We start from the raw sequence: 20,371 nt of genomic DNA, 5'->3' as shown, positions 1-20,371 counted from the left end.
AAAGAAATACCGTTATGGTTGCTGTGAGTTTAACATCATCGATGGTGCTGCCACCTTTGAGACGAAGCAGCTATTACTTCGTTAACTTGGACAGACTACACGCAGTCGTTATCTTCGGTCAACGATTATACGATGAGCAAGGAAAAAACTTTTTTTCAATAAACGCAACAGGTTTCAAGAAGTTGTTCAGAGATGGCGCTGCCGTAGTTACAAAATGGCGTCGGGTCAATAGAAGTAGCTCAGTCGAAGGCCGTGGGTGAACGTAGCCCGGAATTAAGGGCCGTAGGCGACATTTCTTGTGGTACGCGCACGGTGCGGAGTGTCTAAAATGTGGCTGAAAAGTGTAAACCGTATGAACGAGGCACGCTGAGAGCTCGCCTCGTGATAACATGCGAAGGAATCGCACGCGAAATGCACGTTTAAATTATTAGGAACGTACGTAAATTATAGTTGGTCACAAAATGGCTTCGGGTGACAATGTGGATGTGATTGAGATGCTCGAAAGTGACATCGCCGGACCGGCTCGGGCTACAGAAAATCATCTCAGGCCTGATGATTCAACAGACGAAGACAGTGCGTACATTCTTACTTCGTACTACTTATCATTTTATTATTAACATAACCTATAAGTCTCATCTTGTTCATTGCTAGACGGGCGTCGCTCCTTACTCGTATGATTTCATCTGTTTCAATTTCTTACTCACATTTCATACCTACATTCATATTATATCGATTACGTGGACTTTGATTCGCTATTTATTCTCAGTTTAAATACATTTAATTCGCGAGAATCATCAGGCTCGTGATCAGGCTCATGTATGCTGAGAATTTCTTTTTTGACAGCTGATGGGTGGCACCCATCGTTACATATGACTAGAATCATTATGCTATATCCATTATATTAAATTCCTTTTATGATCGCGAAACGCCCCTTTATGTTTCTTTTCGATAGTTATCACACATTACTCGTTCGTATTTATCGCTTTGGACATTTTTCGACATTACTTTGTAATCCGGCTGCTCCATTTCATGAATGAAGGCTTTTTCGAGTATTCGAGCTATTACGATTTTGTACTTATTGGCTCTCTTATACAAGGCGTATCCTCAAGGATTTATACACGAAATATAACAATTTCAAATCCAATAAGGCGTGTCTATAACAAATAAGCCAATGATTTTCACAGCTGATAACCAAATGTCCCTGGTGTCCCACTTTTACTGTATCAAGAATAAATGGAAACTAACGAAAGTTTACTGCCTTTATTTTCATTCAAACTCGAAGTAACGTCTAATATTTATTTTAACACTGCACAAATAATTCCAACTAATATAAGTCATCCTCTGAATTAATTTTCACTCAAATAATACTTTCAATAAGCCATACGCGAAAGATTGGTTTACTCCTAAAATGAATCATCTTCCTAACCATTATCATATCTGTTTATACTTATTAATCTGTAAATAAGAAAACAAACATCAAAGCATCAATGTAATAATGTGACATTAATTTTTATTACAGACAAATCGACAGGCGAGAAAGTCACAGCCTTCGACGTAAGTATATTTTTACACGCTGATTAATCAAGTTACTGAGAACTTTAAAAATTCTTCGCCACACTAACTACAAATTTTTATAATTAAAAACCGTCAAATCAATAACAATAAAATTTCTTTAATTGCTTACGCATCGTTACGTACACGCGGGAAAATTTGAAAATGAATTTGATCCAAATAACCTAAACAATTTTTTAGTAGCTGGTTAACACTTACAAATCGGAAGATAATCACATATTCGAGAAGACTTGTCAAACGGGAAGCGTTCTTGTGCCAAGGCTGTTTTACGTTTTATCACTCATTACGAATAATAATAAAAAAAATAAACGCTCTGAAATTCTCTGTCTAGTTCGCCTCTACGAAGTATTTCACAATTCTTGTATCGAGCATCGCAACGATAAATCATTTTGTAACGAGCAGAGTGTCGAAATTTTATACATCATATTAATTAACCTTGGACTCTTCCATTTTGTCATATACAGCAGCAACAGGACTATTTCACTATAGAGTGGTGGACATCCAAATGAATGCACGAAGCTGCATTCTCAGTCTATTGTCACTGACGAAAGACCCCTTGTTCCACTTTCTACTATTATACATATATATAATATATTCCATATGATATATATGTATGTATACACTCTCGTCAATGGCACTACACTCTCTCTCATTAATCGCAAAGTATGACTGACAAACAGATCATATATACTCGCAAGTATCATTCATCTCCTTTTTAACTTCCTATAAAGTTCCACGATACTTCCTCGAATTTATTGATGAAATCAGCTTCTATTTTTAGCATCCAGCCAGTCAATAATTTACAAACCGTCCCAATGCCTCTTCTCATCGATATCCAGCATTAACCACGCCGCCACTTCACCCTTGACAGACTCCGGAAACCGATCGTCTTATTGCGTAAATTATCATGGAATTCACTATTTCAAGAAATAGAAGATTCAAGATACCACTCGTCCGGTCTTCATAATATTATCAGAGTCTTGACTCTTCTTGATAGAAATCAGAGTCGTATGAGCTATTTGAGTCAATGTAATATTTCGTACATCGACCTTGTCGCGTGGTTATAATTTTTTTTTTATTATCTCAAAGATTGTTACCAGAGCTGAACATTACACTGTCTGTACACCTGCGAGCATTTGTCATTATCACGTTAAGCCTGGGAATGAAGTGAATACAGGCGAGCCTTGAAATTATGAAGGTTATCTTTTTTTTTTTTTGAATTCTTTTTCTTAAATTCGTGCACGCTCCATCGGGCCTGTACGGTACATAAAAATGTTGGGACGCTCGCAATTTTATAAATTATTCATGAAACGGGAAATTCCGACTGGCCATGTTTCTCTTGATAAGAACGATGTTGCGCATTGTGCTTGTGGCATCGATGTAAATACCGTTCATTTATTTATTCTAATTGTTTGGCTAGAGTCACGCCTCGCTAGTTATGGAACTGTTTGATCTATTGGTCAAGGAATGATGCAAACTTCAGATGTCACATGATACAGATAGGACGTATTATTTGTAAAGGCGATACGAATGGAAGAGAGTGTAATTTTTGGTTTTCTTGCAGACTTCGACGGCGCAGCATGGCTTCGCTGGACCGAAGACCCCGTCCGGGGTGTCCAGGAACAAATCGGAGCGCGAGAGAAAAATTGGACACCGGAGAGTTGGCGTCGGGGGCGAGATCACCTACAAAAAAGTAATGAAGACTTTGAAGCAGTCTGTAGTTATTTAAGGATAGGCTGGGAAAGGGAAGGAAAAGAAAACAGAAGGACGGTAGTTGCACGATCCAGAGTAGGATAAGAGATATTAAGTAACACGACGTCGACGTCGGGACGCTTGTTGCGCGAGCCGTCGGTGTTTCTCTAAACATAAATATAACCGTGCGAAATGCCGAGTACTAGACGCATTGACGCAGAGGAGACTGTCGATGAAAATTGTTCTCTGGTACAGGAATAGATTTAGCAGCGACTTGCGCTGGATAATTATTTCTTAGGAAATGTCTTTGCATTTGTCATTAATCAGAAGAAAAATATTCATTGCCATTCGACAAAGAAACTATGGATGTCTATGGACAAAATGAAATGTCAAATTTCATCTGGAAGCGATACGTCTCTGTTACCTAGTTAAATGTCACTTTATTTGCTAATTGTTGTTCAAAATTTTTAGCGTGGCTCTAATCGTCACTGCAAATATACTTACTGCTATAAATAAATGTCCACTCCATTTCGGTGAATCGTGAGTCCGTATCTGTAGCGAATCCTGTGGAATTCACAGATGTAAACTGACTTTGCGTCGTGATTGTCTGAACTTTGTTATATTTTTTATCGGGACACTTTTTTCTTTTTTTTTTTTTTATTGAATCTGTAATCAACAGACGGGACAGCATGTTTATATTAATTTGACACAAGTGTGGGACTCAGTGTTATTAGTAATTATGAAGACGCCATGAGGTGGAATTTAGTGGAACTTGAATTTATTGACTATCTAGAATGGGTGTGTAATTATATTTTAGATATATTCTTGCGAAATTGTATTTTGAATTATTATCTTATTTTTCATTGTCTTGTTACAGATTCAAACTACCCAAATTATGGGATCGATTCAACTTGGCATTCAACACGCTGTCGGTGGTCTCGCCAGTAAACCAGAAAGGGATTTACTCATGCAGGATTTCATGACTGTGGAAACGACAAATTTTCCTAGCGAAGGCTCCAATCACACGCCAGCTCATCACTTCTCCGAGTTTAAGTTCAAGAATTATGCGCCCATTGCTTTTCGATACTTTAGGGATCTCTTTGGCATTCAGCCTGATGACTTTCTGGTAATTTTTCATTTTTCTTTTTATGTTTAGCTGCATCAAACCGATTGGAGCATTCTTATTGTTATGTGTTAATTTTTCTTCTCTCTAGATGTCCATGTGTAGCGCGCCTCTGCGGGAATTGTCCAACCCTGGCGCCAGTGGTAGCATCTTTTATCTGACGGAGGATGACGAATTCATTATTAAGACTGTTCAGCATAAGGAGGGAGAGTTCTTGCAGACTCTATTACCTGGATATTACATGGTGAAGATTGAAAAATGATTTATAATTATGATTATCATACAATATCAGTGGATAGTTGTCGGTGTAAAAAAAACGTCATATAATAACTTTCAGAATCTTAATCAAAATCCAAGGACGCTATTGCCCAAATTCTTTGGGCTTTATTGTTATCGATGCAATAGTAAAAACGTGAGATTAGTCGCCATGAATAATCTTTTACCGTCATCAGTGAAGCTTCATCAGAAATACGATTTGAAGGGTTCGACGTATAAGCGAAAAGTAAGAAATTTTCACGAGACGACAAATAATTATACGATTGTGATAAGACTCGTTGAACGATAAATTTTTAATGATAAATTTAATCAGGCCTCAAGAAGCGAAAGATCGAAGTCATCCCCCACCTACAAGGATCTTGATTTTATGGAACATCATCCGGAGGGTATTTTCTTAGAAGCTGACACTTATGGCGCCATGGTCAAAACTATCCAGCGGGATTGTCGCGTGTTGGAAAGTTTCAAAATTATGGATTACTCACTTCTCGTGGGGATTCACAACCTCGATCAAGCTGCTAGAGAAAAGGCTGTAAGTTAAAAAATGTCCTAGAAAAAAAAAATGGTAACATCAGTTATTCGTATTTCTTGAGTCATAGGTCATCCTTGGTTTTTTTTTTACTGAGCAGGAGCAAAGGTTATCGGCCAGTGCAGACGAGGACGCTGGCGAAGTTTGCTACGACGGTAGTGGTTTCGTTCAGGGTGAAAGGGAACGCGAGAGAGAAGACAGAATAGGGGCTGCAGCCCTTAATAGATCTCGCAGCATAAATCGACAGAGGCTGGTGGCTCATAGTACGGCGATGGAGAGTATCCAGGCCGAGAGTGAGCCCATTGACGAGGAGGATGACGTACCGTGAGTACTCCTGTTATATTTTTCATGATCGTTAAATCAACTGTCCTCTTCCATTATTAGGATGACGAATAAAATATTATTTAATTAAAAAAAAATTGTAATAACGGACGCGATTCTATGTGTTCCTAGCAGTCCGGGCGGTATTCCAGCCAGGAACGCTCGTGGTGAACGTCTTTTACTCTTCATGGGTATCATCGACATCCTCCAGAGCTACAGACTCAAGAAGAAGCTCGAGCACACGTGGAAGTCCATGATACACGACGGGGTGAATAATATTTTCCAGAATATTAGTCACGTTCTTAATTTTTGTTATTGCACAGTCTCATCATTCTTTAACTTTGATATCTTTCGACCTGTTGGAGAATGTGACGAATGATCTTCTGTTCCAGGACACAGTGTCCGTGCATCGTCCAGGATTTTATGCTCAGCGCTTCCAGGACTTCATGGCGAAAACCGTCTTCAAGAAGATACCCTCACGTAAGTACCATCCGAATCAACCACTCCTAGCAAATTTGACCTCGATGCTAGCGATCAACAAGGCACATTCCTAAATTCGTCATCGTCGATTGTCGAATATGGATTCCGGTTCTTCCTGGTTGAATAATCTCGTGTGTCACACACATCCACGCGTCAATTATTAGAGCGGATTAACGAAGAACCGAATTATCTCAGTCAGTGATATTATTGTTTACATTTTTTTTTACTACTTTTCACCCTATCATTCGCATTCCTGTCTTATCAGATATTAAAGAATTTACAATGATTAACAGAGAATGCAATGGTGCCGCCAAGCAGAGATTTTGCGATAACTGTTTTCAAGCTATACGCTGCATAGGCGTAGACGTCGATATTTAGAGTCAATTTTGGCAGGAAATAAATAACCGGTCGCGAGATAAATTATTCTTACATTGAGATAATATCTTTGCTAGTTGATGTATTTGAGTCTGCAGGGCCATTTACAGTCGGAAGGCTTTTTTAATTTACTATGCTACTTAAGGAAGGAGGGTACATATTCCTATCTATTACTACTATTACCTACTGTTACTACCATTTACTATTACCTATCGCTACTACTACTATTATTATTGAAAATAGAGCAGTAAGTCGTAAGCTAGAGATTAAACATTATATTTTAGTATACATACATATACCGTTTACGAAATGCTAAGAAACGTACGTAACAACGCGCTTATTTTTTTACTTTATACATTCTTTTTCTTTTTACGGAAATTTTGCCTTATCACAAAATGCATTGCTCGTTAGCGACCTCGAGGCATTTAACGGAGCGTCTGATTTTTCGATTGATCTCGTATATTTTATTGTTATATTTTTCTTTTTCTTTAATTTAATTACCGCGCGCGTTTTTATTCCTCAAAATTGCCCAAGTTCATTCGGAAAGTTTCGTCTTTCTCTCCTGTCATCGTTTTACTCGTGAATAATCAGCGGACAAGTGACTTTCTTTTTTTTAATCGTCTTATAATTCTTTTTCTTTTTCTTCTTTCAAGACACTCAAAGCGACGTACAAATCATCACTATATTTTTTTATATAACATTATATTAATCACACTGTTGTGTATGATAACGACGATATGAAATTTCATCGTTTTTGGTGAAATCACATTTTTACCGATTGTCTAGTGTTCTTAAGACGTACCAGAAATCGACGTACTTAATTATACATACGAAAAGTATTATGACAATGAAAAAGAATTCCACAAAATAAGAGCCAGCATATAAAAGGAATAAAGCAAAACGATATCGATCGAAATTAAGGAAGGAAAGGAAAGAAAAAAAAAACTTGACAAAAAGAGGAAAAAGCAATAGACGAGCGAGAATCGTTGCTCCGATTGAAATATTTTCAGTTGATCTATCTGTGAGCTGTTCGATCGTGTCTGTCATTTAGTATTTTTTTTTCCTTGTGACTAATATTGCTAACGCCATATGCATACATATATGTATCGTATATTGTTCTTCCTTTAGAAACTTGACTATGTTTTTTGTTTTTATTTATTCCTTCAACTATCAATTTTCCATCCGTTATTTTTCTCTTGCTTCACTTTTTTTTTGGACGGGGGATTTTAACTTTCTCTCCGAATTTTACGTTGTCACTTCCGGTATCATCCATACCCCCACCCTCGTCGCGTTCACCTCAAAAGTATTACGTAATGCAATATTTGATGCCACAAAAAAAAAAGAATGATGACTTTATCAGGGTGCGTCAAGACTGGTGTCCACAACAATATAGCTGAGTATTTCGTGCGGTGTGACGAGATCTTTTTTTACGAAAAAAATTAGTTCGTCTTTTTTTTACATTTTTTAATTTTTCATCTCGAAAGCTTCAGCACAAATATTTTTTGGGATGGACAACGACTCTCGGTCCTACGGTGAGCTTCGAATTCGAGCAACATGTTACAAGAGTATATTTTGACGAATTTTCAAGAAGCTCTATACGAATCGTTATCACGTCATTGAACTTACGGAACGCGAATTAGAATCGACTGTGCTCACACTGAAGTATTTTACTGTGCCAAATTAATACACACCAATTAGCACTGCTGTGCACTTTCAAAAAATTTTTTTTTAAAACATACCTTCACTCATTTTTAGAGAGAATAAGAAAAATTTTGGTGTAAATTGCATGCTGATACCATAACGTTTAACTGCGAGCGAGTTTTTTAAAATTAAAATACACAAGTTGCCTTTGGACGGATTTCTTTTATATTTTTAACACACGCGGTGGCACCAAGAGTAAGTGAGACGGAGAAGGGATCATTTTTTTTGAATTTTTTTTTTTTAATATTCAGCTATCAAATACATGTGGACACCGAATGTACATGTTTATATACTTTACAATAAATATTTTCGCTGTTTACAACCTCATTTCATTTACAGTCCCCCTCCGCACTACTCTCGCTTGTAATTTTCCTCGGGAGTAATTTTTTTTCTCTTTTTTTTGGTTTCTGTTTTATCGACGTCTCTCACAATGCAAAGCAATAATAATTCACACACAGAATTCGTACTAACAACTCATCCTGTATCAGTGTTATCATTGACCCAGTGAAACTGGACGGTCCGTTGCTTAAAATTTTAATTTTCGTATTTATTTTTTTCGTTTTTGTTTCTTGCGTTGTACGTTACTCTCACACTTTTCCCTTTTACGGCTCCCCGTCTCGATAGCTAACAACGAAACGCTCGGCAATCTTTATGGCAGATTTTTATTGATCTTATCGCTCTCGATCGATATCCATGTGAACTTGTTCGGTATTTGGATTAGCTAAATGTTGATGTTTCTGTGTCCGTGCACACCCTTTTGTCAACCCCCTGACCAATGAACCTGCTACCGATCGAAAAAAAAAAAACTCGAAAACTGAATACCAAAAGTGGACCTGCCAGAGATTAAGGGGAACCATCGCAAATTCCGTAACCTCGTCACCAGCTACATAGGTAACTCTGTCTGTCTTGTCTTGTCTGTCATAAGCCTGAGTTGTCTCTGCCAGTTTGTTGTTTGTGCAAATGTCGCCTGAATGAAATATTTTGAAAAATAATTGATGCCTGTTCGCCGCTTGATATTTTTTGTACAAACTCAATTCTCCCTTAAGATTTCGAGTTTACACACTGTGCTTGTAAATAATCTGAAAAAACTGCACTAGTTTTTTTTTTTAATATTTTTGGGCATTTTTTTAACATCAATTAGCATCGTTGATGTTAATTAAAAGTGTCTGTGTTTACTGCACTGTCACGTGTGCATTTTTGAATCTTTCAATTTGTTAACTAAAGACCACTGTGTTGGGTAATTGTTTATCAATTTTTTTTTGTCACGCTGAAATATCAACCTGTTAATAATTACTGACATATGATAGCATTCGATAGCGTGTTGGATGTTCGGATACTGAATTTTGAATTTTTTTTGGTTTTTTTTTTCTAACCCGTGTGGGTACTCGTCGGATGGCCAAAAAGTTGATGAGTTTTTTAATTAATACGCGAGGCACTGTACTTGTAGCTTTTTTTTTGTGGTTTTACGTATTTTTTCACTATTGATACTCGTGACGCACGAGGCGAGCGATACGTTCAACGGGATGTTTTGTCCAGTCGGACATTTTTGACTACGTTGAATAATGACAAAGGTTTGGATGGGATTGTCTTGTTTCATTTTACGTTTCTTATGTATCTGTCGTGTCTTTGCTTTTCGCACGAAACGTTGGCCACTGCTTTTTGACTCTATATAAATTTTCTTTTTATTTTTCTGCACCCGGTATACTTTTGTATGATTTTTCTATTTTCTGCCTGTCGATATATTCGTTCGTCTGTCTCTTTGCATGGGAAATTTTATTTTCTGATTTCTTGAATCTCTCTTGGTCCATTCTCTCTTCATTTTCCTATCGCTGCCATCAAGTGTCACACTTCATCTCCTCGTGCATCAGACACACGCAGAATGTCCAATATGACACTGTCGCTTATGAAACTAAAATTTTTGTTTCAAAAAAAAAGGGGAAAGTGACGTATCAAAATTTCTCGCTAGGAAGATCGATGATAATTTGTTATATATAAAAAACTTTTACACGAGTTTCCCTACAATCCCTAACATCTTGATCGTGACGATTTGAATAATTAAAAAGATTAAAAATACAATTGACGTAGGATCTTGAGATTTTAGATAAAAAAAAAGTATATATAACGCTTTTGATGTTGTCAGCTTGAATTATAATTATATACATTAATATAGTCGGTCTCCAGATTTTATATATCAATAGTCCTATATATATATATATATGTATATTTCTTTTTTAGACTACTCACGACGTTATTAGAATATATTCCCTACATCAAATTGTACAGATCGATACCCAATCAATCCATATTTACCATATAGTACAAATTACATAACAATGCACTACCGTCCCATAAATGAAAATGACATATGAAATCGTTAAGATTTTTCACGCTTAACGATTCCCTATACGGATAAGTAATCGATACTTCGATACATTCGTTAAAATCGATCGCTATCGATACAATTGTCTGAAATGCTAATATATCGTCGTTTGTATTGCAGCGTTGAAACATTCCCCGTCGAAGAGAAAAAGTATCACGAGGCCACTGAGGCCACTGGAGGGAGATTTCGATTCGACCGGTAAGTCAAAATGAAATAATTAATAAAAAAAAAAATGAAATGATCCAATAAGACGAATCGATCGGAAAGTCACGTGACTCTTGATCATTACTCTGACGTCACTCTCGAATCTTTTATTAAAAAGTCAAGCTCATCGATAATACATGCGGCCGATGTATCGACAATGTCGATCTCTTTCCCACGTCGAAGACCTTTACCACAGTTCCCGTCTGCAAGAACACTGAGCTTCCCGTGTGACCCCGTTTCCTTTCCAATGAGACGTCCCTCCATCCGACATAGGATTATAAAATAATTGAATGAAAAAAAATGGCATTGATCTTCATTAAATCGGTAATGGTATCGTTATTGTATGGTGGTTTAGCGGTGGCGGCAACCGGAAGTTCGACAATGCATGCTACATCACCCACAAAGCCTGGTGAGTCTCCTGCTTTAATCATTAAATCCTTTTACAAGCCAATTGAAAAAGTCCACCTTCGTGACAGTCGGAGAGTACACAGAATCATTGATCACTCGACGACAGTCATTTATGAGTTGTCACATAAGAATATTAAAAAAAAAAGAAGTATAACAATACGTCACAAGTCGCACATCGAGAGACTGGCTTAGTGAATTTAAAGATTAAAAAAAAATGCATAATCATTAACTAAGAGTCACTATCGTCTAATCGCAATTTATCATAAGTCATCGACGGGTGCAGCGACGCTGGTGCCGGGTGACAGATAGTTCTTTGAGAAGTACAATTTTAAATATAAACTTTTGGACGTACCGGCTAAGAAAAAAATCATGAAAAAACGTCAGTGGGTGTCGAAAGAAAAATATTGAAAAATCATCATGGGTCTTCTGATCAGCTTCTTTTCTTTTTCTCTTTTTCTGTCCCGCACGCACGCGTCATCGAATGACTGTGCTTGATCGATGGCCGCTTGTAGCAAGTCCCAGCGAGCCCCCCGTCGTCTCGACTGTGATCCCCTCCGTCGCTGCGATCTCCACCACCTCCATCCCGATAGCCACCTCCACTCCAATAAATCTTCCAACGATCACCGGTCCAGTAAGTCCGCCGCCACTCACTGAAATCGTCTCCGCACCTGAAACTACGACCAGATCCAGTTATCCGGCGGTGCTGAAGGGCCGCAGCGCCGCCAGTCCTCCCAGTCCTAACCTCGTTCCTTCGGGGAAGGTTCCTCCACCTGTTCCTCCCAGGGGATCCGTCTCGGGGAGAGGCAGGGCCGAAGAACAACGCGGCGCCTCGATCACCGTCACCACGTCTGCTCGAGGTGAAGGAAACTCATTGCATGACACTGCGAATCGACTGAGCGTATCCCGTCTGCATGTCAACCCCTTATCTCGTTTTGAGATTGAGAAGACTGATAACGATCGCACGTCGAAATACGATAACGTTTCCGATGATTGTCAAGAGAATAATTTGGGTGGAAATAGGGCTAGTGGTAGGGATTCTCTTTATGATAACGTTCGGTATGAAAATTTTGACAAGAGGATCGAGGGTTGTTGCTATACTTGGGAGAGGGCTGAGGGGGGTTATGGGGTTGGATATAGCGAGGATGATGAATTTGTTGGTGTCGAGAGGGTTGATGATTGTTACGTTATTAAAACTAGTCCTCGTCCATTTCGACCTGATAGGAGAAATGACTTTAGACGGGGTGAAAAATCTATTGGGGGACTTTTGAGTGATTCGAAGGGTTATGGGAATTATTTGGGTTCGAATTTGAGGGGTGGTGGTGGGGTGACAGTTTTTTGTGGGAAAACCAGTCTTGTGGATGTCGGGTATAAGATGTCTAGGAAGGATAAAAAGCACTCGGAGACTTATAACGAGAGGATGCGTAGGAAGGAGAGGGAAATGGGTTCTCAAAGTGCGATTAAAATTTCTACGGAGGTTTTGACTGTGGAGCGTTCGAAAAATGATAATTTGAGAAATTTGATTATTCCCGTTTCTAAGTCGAGAAACTTGATTTATACGTCGGGCTTTGATAAAGGAAATGAGAATTTTGGGACTGGTGTTAATCGCGATGAGGGTAATTTGAAATTCTCAAAAATATCTCAAAATCAGAGGGACAATCGTTTTCGTGTAACGGAAGGGCGTTGTGTTAAAAAGAAAAGGGTTGCTCCGACACTCTCTATTCGAAAACGTGACAACTTGAATTCCAGCGTTTTTTATAATTTCGGGTCAGTTCCGTTGATCGGGGAGAGATCCAAAAAATTTACTGGGATCCACCCCGAAATCGCGCAAGTGCAGCGCGTGCCAGTTGAGAAACATGAGAATTTTGAAAAATTTGACAAAACTTTATTACGGTCGTTAAAATTGCGCGAATACGACGAACGTAAAATCGATTATGTGCTAAGTAAAAAAGTTGGCAAACAAGTCGTAAGAAATTCGACATTTTTTCGAAAATCAAGATCACGACTAATCACTACCTCGCCAAATATTCAAGTCGATCGCGACAAAATTCCAGAAACTTTGAAATCATTTCTTACCGACGATCAATACAAGGATTATTTAGAGCGGCATAACAGTTCTGAAAATTCGAGTCTCACGTTAGCGAATTTTTCATTTTTGCATGGTTACGCAAGCACGCGATCGTACAATTAGCATATCGCAAAATCATTGTCATTCGATTTATTGACTTTCACGCTAATAGTGATATGATTATCAGAAAAATGCATAATATTTATCTTTCATCATGCTACTACAGGTGATTATGATAAATCATGAAACATATATATATATAGAAAGTAGGGTGTTCATGAAAATAATTTCCTTTGTATCACAATAAGTGTTTTGCGCGTCATTTTCCAAACATTTCCATAATTGATAAGTTCTGTTGCATGTGTGTTATTTTGTATAAAAATTTCCGTTCACCCTCTTCATCGCTATAATCACACATCCCCATCGTGACACTGAAGATCACTGTATACGAATATCCGTATTACAATAATAAAACAATGTTCCTTAATTAATGTATTAATAACAGAAAAGAAAACTATCAAGTATTATAGCTTATGGCTTTTGATATCCTCGCTGATTAGCGCGCTAGTATTAAGTGTCGTAGTAACTAGTAGTGACCCTGTCATACAAAAACAAATCAAAATCCACACATTCCATTATCCTAAAGAAAAAAAGGTTTCAATGTTTCATATTTATTTATCTGCTTTAATCATTGATGCCGTTTATCTAACACGAAGAGTAAAATTCTCCCAGAACAGATTGTACATGGCCTTCCAACAGATGTGACGTGATTGCTACTTGATTATTAATGAAAATGATGAATTAAACAAAAAAAAAAAGGAAAAATTTACAGAAAAATCATCAGAACAAAGTAGTTCCTAAGTGTGCATTATACCTGTGTAAAATTTACTTTCATCTAGGGGCTAATGGTAGTACGCTTTTTGTAGGTGGCACCCTTCCTTCAACCTGCTCCACTCCACCCCCGCCTTTTGATGACGCAGTCCGCTCGAACGATCAAACCTTGGCTTCCGGTGGTCATCATCCTCATCAAGGTGCAACCCCAATTCTGACGAGCAGCCTAAGCTCTTCCCATTCCAAGCAGAACCGAGTAGTCCATCACGTGACACTTGCTAAGGTCAATCACGATACAGTAAGGTAGGTCAATAAATTAAAATATCTGAAATGAGTCGTGTATTAATACTCTAATAAAATAATTCATTTTTCATTGATACCCTTTGTAGCATATCCGAAGTTCATCTAGAGAGTAGCGGAAGTGGCAGCGGAAGTGGAGGAAGAGAAACAAAGTCCTCGTTGAGCGTTGAGAGCGGGAGTAGTAGTCGAGGGGGTGGTGGGTTAACTTGGACACCTCCTACTGGTAGTGTCGAAGGCTCGACGCCAACCTGGACGGAAGGGACACCATCCTTTACGGAGAGTTCGAGTAGCGGTGACATCGGTAAGTTCATCTACGCACTCAACGTCTACTACAAGCCCTGAAGACGTCTTTAAGGGGATGTTATTGTTACTTCGGAGTTCTACGTGCTGCCGCTGGCTTTGAGGAATTTCCAGATATTTTGTAATTTATGAAAATTGCGTGTTCGATGGAACTGTTCTTTACCATGGAAAAGTCTGATATATTGTGAAGGGTGTACAGTGTACTTTTGCTCTAGCTATATGTTGTCAGGCTTGTTCAAATGAAATTTATTTTCGCTACTTCGCTAATTTCTTTTCACAATTGCGCGTTGGTTGTTAACCGTGGATACTTTGTATATCGATTTATTTTTGAAATTGGCGTTTGTTATTTGACTGGCTAATTTTTACGTGATTGTGTGTCGCAATGATAGTCCACCGTTTGTAGTACTGTTATTGTTATTTAGAAACTATATGACGTCCCTGTGTAACAGGTGCATGATAGACTGATTTGATGTGAGATTATCGGATTTATCTGTATTTATGAAACTTTTACATAACAATTTGTTCAGCACGTGAAAACTGTGCTAATATACTAGAAAAATAATGAATTTGTAATAGTTGCCTTGAAGTTGTTCCTTCGATTCTTATTTTTCTCTACTAGGTAGTCAGTATCGACTGATCACTCCTTACGTAAAGTAGAACTATCTCCATCCAAAAGAAATCAGTGCCTACTAAAATTATCTTGTCTGTGTTGTAGATCGTAATTGAAACAATGTCAACTGTAAGTCTCAATGAAGAATATGATATTTTCCTTAACGACAACCTAGAAAAAAGAACTGGAAGAAGTTAGTTAGAAGAAACAAAGGAACTGCCATTAACGAAACAAAAATTTGTTTCTATAAAGATTTAGTTGCCTTAAACACCTTGATTGATAGATGATACAAAAAATATATAAATACATATATGTATACATGGACTGTCTGGCTTAATGGCAGTGTCTCTTTGACAGTCAGATAATCTCTTGTGTACTTGTTTACATATAAGTACCAACAACATCTATATACTGTACACATTTTATTAATACTCAGTATTAAAAGAAGTTAATTTACACATAGTTCTGTCTAGTTAACGAAGGACACAATCCTGTTCAATGACTCTGCTCTGCCGACATATTGCGAGACAATAAAGTTAAAAGAGAAGACAAATGCATAAACAATGCTATAAATCTCGTAACCATTTTCATTAAATCCCATACACTCTTTCAAGCTTATAGACTCGCTCAGGAGCGTCGAGCTTGAGATAAGTTCAGGTTATTATATTTTCACTGTTGTGCCTTTCTGTATGTCTGTCTCCGGGTATTTGATGATCACGCACTTATAAAAAAAAAGGAATAAAATAGAGAGCTTACACGTTGACGTATATGTACTTGCATAAATAATAGTCAATGAGATATCATTCTTATTTAGGCTTTGTCAATGATTCAACGAGTCATGAAACTTGTTATATTTGTCTTTGATCAAATCACGTTAATTGTAGGTTGCCCGACGACGCCAATTAGAAGCGGAAAACGAGGAGAAGATGGCGGCCGTATAGCTGCCACGGTCGAAGAAGCGCTTGCCAGTCTCACCACCGAAATGGTAAGTCTTGGCGGACGTGGTCCGCGTCAGTGAGAAAAGAAAAGTGCAAAAAAACTGCAATAGACATTCGAACGAGTGCAATAACCGCTTATATTTTTTCTCGCATAGTCCATTCTCTGTGTCCTTTGTATTTGTCGCGATCGGAGTGTGTCTCCTACGTCTTGCTGAATTCCCAAATGCGTACCGGCGCGCATGCGTATTAACGTTGATCGTCACAGGCACGGCTTTACATACCTTACAATGTAAGACCGTGGTTAGAGGCAACCTGACGCTTGTAAATACAAAACTTTACGTCGTTATTATGCGTCATAATTGAAGAATTTATTGCGTACGAAATTATTATTTACTTTGTATTTCGCTCTTTGCCTCTTAATTACACGAGGCAAAGGCAAACATGAACGTGAGTCACGAGTCTGAACGTCTTTATTTCTTTTTGTCCATGTGTACAAATTAGGAAACTCTGCAACGAGAGTGAAATGACGTGCCTCTCTCTGGCTTCGCAAGCTCTTCGTAACGTCTCGACGAACAAATTATTCTTTGGAAAGTGAACACACGAATTACGATGCTTAACGTACGGATAATGACAGACGTCATCGTATAATTTTCATACATGATTACATGCACATTTCGCGTTTCTTTGACTTTAGTGTCACAGCGCTTCGTCGGATGGCGCAGATATCGGCAAACTGCTGCTAACTGTCATTAACAGGTATTACAGTAATTTCTCACTACTGTCTGTCAGAATCATTCGTCCTTACTTGAAAGCCATCTTTTGTCTTGTGTTCACCATTCCAATCATCAACAAACAATACAACATATTGTGTATACATAGAATTTTTCATGAATTTTACATAGATTTTTCTCCTTTGTTTCTAACTAATTTGATATACATTATTAGTTTAGTCATCTTCCTTATATAACAAGGAGTTTAGGGTCATCTGGATTTTAAATTCACAAAGGTCTTCCTCTTCAATAATAATCTATATGAAACCGACCTGTCAAATTCTCATGGCGGCCGTCATTACGTCTGCTTCATTTTCATATATTTTTCTTCGAATTAGAATAAGTGATACACTTAAAAGCAGATTACTCGTACTCCGTCATGTATAAGGATGGTGGGTGAGCCGATAACTAAATGAAATAAGAGTAAACCCAGGAGAAAAGTGATTGTAAAGTTTTCCTCACATCTGGCATCATTGGTAATATAGCAAAATAGCTGAACAGCCGCCTTAATGCCAAAAATAATCGAACTCTTGCTCGGCCATTAAAAGATACACGCGAAGCATTGAAATGGAGGAAGAAATTAGACTCACCAATATTCAGTGTGTACGTACAATATACAATTGATGCCAAAAAGCGTGTATTAGTTTTTACGTAACCGTGCACTATTACTTGACGCGAAAATTCGAAAGGACGAAGACATCATTTTCCTAGAATTTCGTTAATCTCGCAGTCCTATGTATTTCTACGTATTATTATTATGCTAATCGAAAAATAAGAACCGAAAATACAATTTCACTACATTTAACGTGCAAAAATAATTAATCGCGTTATTGAATCTCGTCGTTACTATCCTCTCCTTTTTTTTCCCTCTCATTATCCCCATCGCGCAATGGTACTTATAGTTCTTCAATTTTTCCAACGATTAATCGAAAGCTTCGCGAATTCGATAATGGCCGCGCTGTCGTTACGAGACTTTAGGGAAAAAACTTTTTTTTTAAAATTAGTTTCCTATTTTTTTAAAAATATCTTTGAATTTGCCAAGAAACGCGCGGCGACTCAACTTATCCCCACTGAAAGACTAAATAGTAATGATAACAATTGTATTTGCTTAATCACGTTATCGAAATGTTCGAGTGAGGGGCAACTAATTATAATGATGTAAATAATATTAGTAACAACAATTGTAACAATAACAACAATGTATTAGTACGTATAGGTAAGAGTCGCGAGACCTTAATCCCTTTTTACGGTATGTAGTTACGTAATGTAAAATGTACCTTATGTGTCTCAAGTTTCTCATGTGTGTCTATGTCTGTAACTATACAATGCGTATAGAAAGGAAACTCGATAGCCGATATAATATAATAAGGAGCTGTGTACATTATATACCGGAGGGAAAACAGTTAAGAAAGACGAATAAATTCTAACACTCATGGTACGTATTGAATGACAGTTACGGTATAAAATTATACTTTTAATTATAATACATACACACACATATATAAACAGCGTTATTCACGGCAAACGCACCAGCTGAAATTGGCCGTGAATGGATGATTTTATTGATCAGAGCAGAAAGGCATCATTAAAGAAATGAAAGTTAACGTCATAACATTGCTAAGATCATGAATTTCACATTCTTTCATTTGTTTAACAAGGCCACGCTGTCTCGACTAACAGAATTGTTTCAATCGCTGGTTCGCACGTTTGATTCGCACGATGATTCAGCTGGTGCGTTTGCCGTGAAAAACCAAAAATACAGAAAAACGTATACAACGTGTGCTGCAAGCGTTAAACCGTTTAACATCATTGAACAACATTTTGGCTTGTCAGAACGTTTACAGTGTTCTTATACGTGTTTCCTCTATGAAGTGTATATACAGTAACGTCCAATTGAAGTGCAACACTTGAATTTTTGTACATTTCTGTGAGAGTATCACAGATTTCGAAAAACCAAAGACACATTTTTTAGGAAATTTCCTTCCCGTTCGAATGGTAAAGGTTTTATCCCGATCGGATAAAAAATTTTGCGAGTTCCGCTCGAGGCGCTCGGGGGCCAATTAATTGGCGCGCGTGGTAGGCTAGTAGTCCCCCGAGCGCCTCGAGCGAAACTCGCAAAATTTTGTATTCGATCGGGATAAAACCTTTACCATTCGAACGGGAAGGAAATTTCCTAAAAAATGTGTCTTTGGTTTTTCGAAATCTGTGATACTCTCACAGAAATGTACAAAAATTCAAGTGTTGCACTTCAATTGGACGTTACTGTATATACACTTCATAGAGGAAACACGTATAAGAACACTGTAAACGTTCTGACAAGCCAAAATGTTGTTCAATGATGTTAAACGGTTTAACGCTTGCAGCACACGTACCGACGAGCCATCGAATGATCTATCGATAGTCAATAGGCAAACTAATCATTAGTTAGCGGAATCGATATTGAAACGGGATAGATGGATTAATACATAGGAACGGATGACTCGTAAAGAAAAATTGTAACATTACAATTATTGTACCAAGGAACGATGAGGATCGCCTTACGTGCCGATATACAACGAAGTTATGTCCTAGATGAGAGAGAGCGAGAGAGCGAGAGAGAGAGAGAGAGAGAGAGAGAGAGAGAGAGAGAGAGAGAGAGAGAGAGAGAGAGAGAGAGAGAGAGAGAGAGAGAGAGAGAGAGAGAGAGAGAGAGAGAGAGAGAGAGAGATGTGTACGTAAAATTTTGAGATATTAGGTAAAATCATGGGTCGTCGGTACTTTTGAAATAAAATATGGCTGCGCTTACGTAGATGAACTCAGGTAGGCTCAGAACGAATCAGTTTCGTTGCTTTAGAGTGTGATCGTTGCGTAAGTTAAAAAATTAAAAAAAAAAAATAAAGAAAAAAAAAGACATGGAAAACATTGATATATACGAAAAAAAGGCTGTCTCATTGGATTTATTGTTACTGTCAGGCGCAATCATTGAAATTATTATATTCTCAACAGACGATCCGTTTATATTCGCCTGAATAATCGCTTCTCCTCGTTCATTAATTATTGTATCGTCCGCTATATTGCCTGCTTCACATTTGAGTTGATCGATTCGCAAAAACCGTGTGTAACCTTTGTAACGATGATCGTTTTAAAGTGTTTTTGCTTGAGTTTTGTCTTACGAAATTATTGTACAAAAAATTGTTTTCCTATAATCGAATCTTAACATCTTGCAAAACTTATTTGATTGGTACTGAGTGGATTTTGAGTGTTCTCTTTTTTTTTTGTTTTTTTTTTTTTTTTGACTTTTATTCTCATTCAGTTTCCATATTGTATATTGGTTGATTTAGAAACAGCCCAGCAACGGCTTCGGAATGGAAAGTCGATACGAAAGGAATACGACGACGGTGTATCAGCAAACTGGAAATGACTCGAGCAGAAGCAGCTTAAAACGCGTCACGCTCATCATGACGATGCGTAAGGCACTGAATCTTCGACCTAGAAAATTGTAACGAGAAAAAAAAATGGA

The 20,371-nt window shown here is 37.8% G+C and overlaps 1 protein-coding gene across 12 annotated transcripts in view; it reads left to right on the top strand.

The window, feature by feature from the left end:
- The first annotated feature begins 201 nt into the window (after positions 1-201).
- LOC107275013 (phosphatidylinositol 4-phosphate 5-kinase type-1 alpha) overlaps positions 202-20,371 on the top strand; it is a 23,352-nt gene continuing 3,182 nt past the window's right edge. The window contains exons 1-19 of one of the 12 annotated variants that reach the window (XM_025079983.1): positions 468-573; positions 1,520-1,554; positions 2,037-2,235; positions 3,137-3,265; positions 4,142-4,390; positions 4,479-4,631; positions 4,725-4,889; positions 4,977-5,192; positions 5,290-5,513; positions 5,643-5,778; positions 5,903-5,990; positions 8,895-8,957; positions 10,567-10,644; positions 11,006-11,059; positions 11,571-11,915; positions 14,050-14,257; positions 14,344-14,555; positions 16,049-16,149; positions 20,193-20,365. In XM_025079983.1, the coding sequence (XP_024935751.1) occupies positions 2,173-2,235; positions 3,137-3,265; positions 4,142-4,390; positions 4,479-4,631; positions 4,725-4,889; positions 4,977-5,192; positions 5,290-5,513; positions 5,643-5,778; positions 5,903-5,990; positions 8,895-8,957; positions 10,567-10,644; positions 11,006-11,059; positions 11,571-11,915; positions 14,050-14,257; positions 14,344-14,555; positions 16,049-16,149; positions 20,193-20,354 (2,646 nt within the window). In that variant the 5' untranslated portion in view covers positions 468-573; positions 1,520-1,554; positions 2,037-2,172 and the 3' untranslated portion in view covers positions 20,355-20,365. Of the gene's footprint in view, positions 574-1,519; positions 1,555-2,036; positions 2,236-3,136; positions 3,266-4,141; positions 4,391-4,478; positions 4,632-4,724; positions 4,890-4,976; positions 5,193-5,289; positions 5,514-5,642; positions 5,779-5,902; positions 5,991-8,894; positions 8,958-10,566; positions 10,645-11,005; positions 11,060-11,570; positions 11,916-14,049; positions 14,258-14,343; positions 14,556-15,269; positions 15,985-16,048; positions 16,150-16,603; positions 18,325-20,192; positions 20,366-20,371 lie in introns of those variants that run through there. The other 11 variants (XM_015754720.2, XM_015754719.2, XM_015754723.1 and 8 more) reach the window with 11 other exon arrangements.

This window comes from Cephus cinctus, unplaced genomic scaffold (assembly GCF_000341935.2).
Source record: "Cephus cinctus unplaced genomic scaffold, Ccin1 Ccin1_scaffold0123, whole genome shotgun sequence".
Taxonomy (NCBI): domain Eukaryota; kingdom Metazoa; phylum Arthropoda; class Insecta; order Hymenoptera; family Cephidae; genus Cephus; species Cephus cinctus.
Note: the sequence above shows the minus strand (reverse complement) of the source record. Positions and strands in the feature narration are given on the sequence as shown.